The sequence below is a fragment of the Rhincodon typus genome, chromosome 44 (assembly GCF_021869965.1).
Source record: "Rhincodon typus isolate 14 chromosome 44, sRhiTyp1.1, whole genome shotgun sequence".
NCBI classification, from domain to species: Eukaryota; Metazoa; Chordata; class Chondrichthyes; order Orectolobiformes; family Rhincodontidae; genus Rhincodon; species Rhincodon typus.
Genome location: NC_063375.1, coordinates 1062547 through 1063177, shown reverse-complemented (window position 1 = coordinate 1063177; position 631 = coordinate 1062547). Strand labels below are relative to the sequence as shown.

At 59.1% G+C, this 631-nt stretch overlaps 1 protein-coding gene across 1 annotated transcript in view; it reads right to left on the bottom strand.

The window, feature by feature from the left end:
* LOC109926451 (ubiquitin carboxyl-terminal hydrolase 11-like) overlaps positions 1-631 on the bottom strand; it is a 17064-nt gene that overhangs the window by 1405 nt on the left and 15028 nt on the right. The window contains 1 exon segment of the mRNA XM_048619935.1: positions 154-459. Coding sequence (XP_048475892.1) covers positions 154-459 — 306 coding nt within the window.

The window sequence follows — 631 nt, the reverse complement described above, 5'->3', positions numbered from 1 at the left end:
CTCTCTCACACACACAACACTCTCCGCCCCTCTCTCTCACACACGCACGCCCTCCGCCTCTCTCTCTCACACGCACGACCATCTGCTCAAATCCTACAAATACACGTCGCCGAGGGAGCGGGCGCTGTCGGAGGGTCAGGGCCATACACTCACTGTTGACGTTGATCCTGCTGCAGTCTGGTGTGCCCCGCTCGGTCACTCCGTTGGCATTGACATGCTGGAAGGTGAAAATGGGTCTCTGTGACCCCCGTGCTTTGTGCTTCTTCAGTGGCCTTTTGTCCAGGGAGGGCTGTGCCCCCTCAGAGTCGCCCTCTGTCTCACTGCACCCGTCCCCAGGGGTGGGGGATGTGACCCCCTCGACTGACAGTGCGCTGGGCTCCACCTCAGTGTTGGCATGTTCTGGGCTGGCGTTGGGTATCGGAGCCGGTGTAGGGGTCCCCGAGTTCGCTCCTTCACTCCCTGCGGAAAAATTGGGAATGAATTCAATAAACAAGGCTTCTCCCCCCACCACAACCCCCCAGCGCCCTGTGTTACTAACTGTATCCCTACTGATGTTAATCCCTCTCCCTCACACTGTCACTCAGTAACCCCTCTCCCCCCCCCAGCGCCCTGTGTTACTGACTGTATCCCT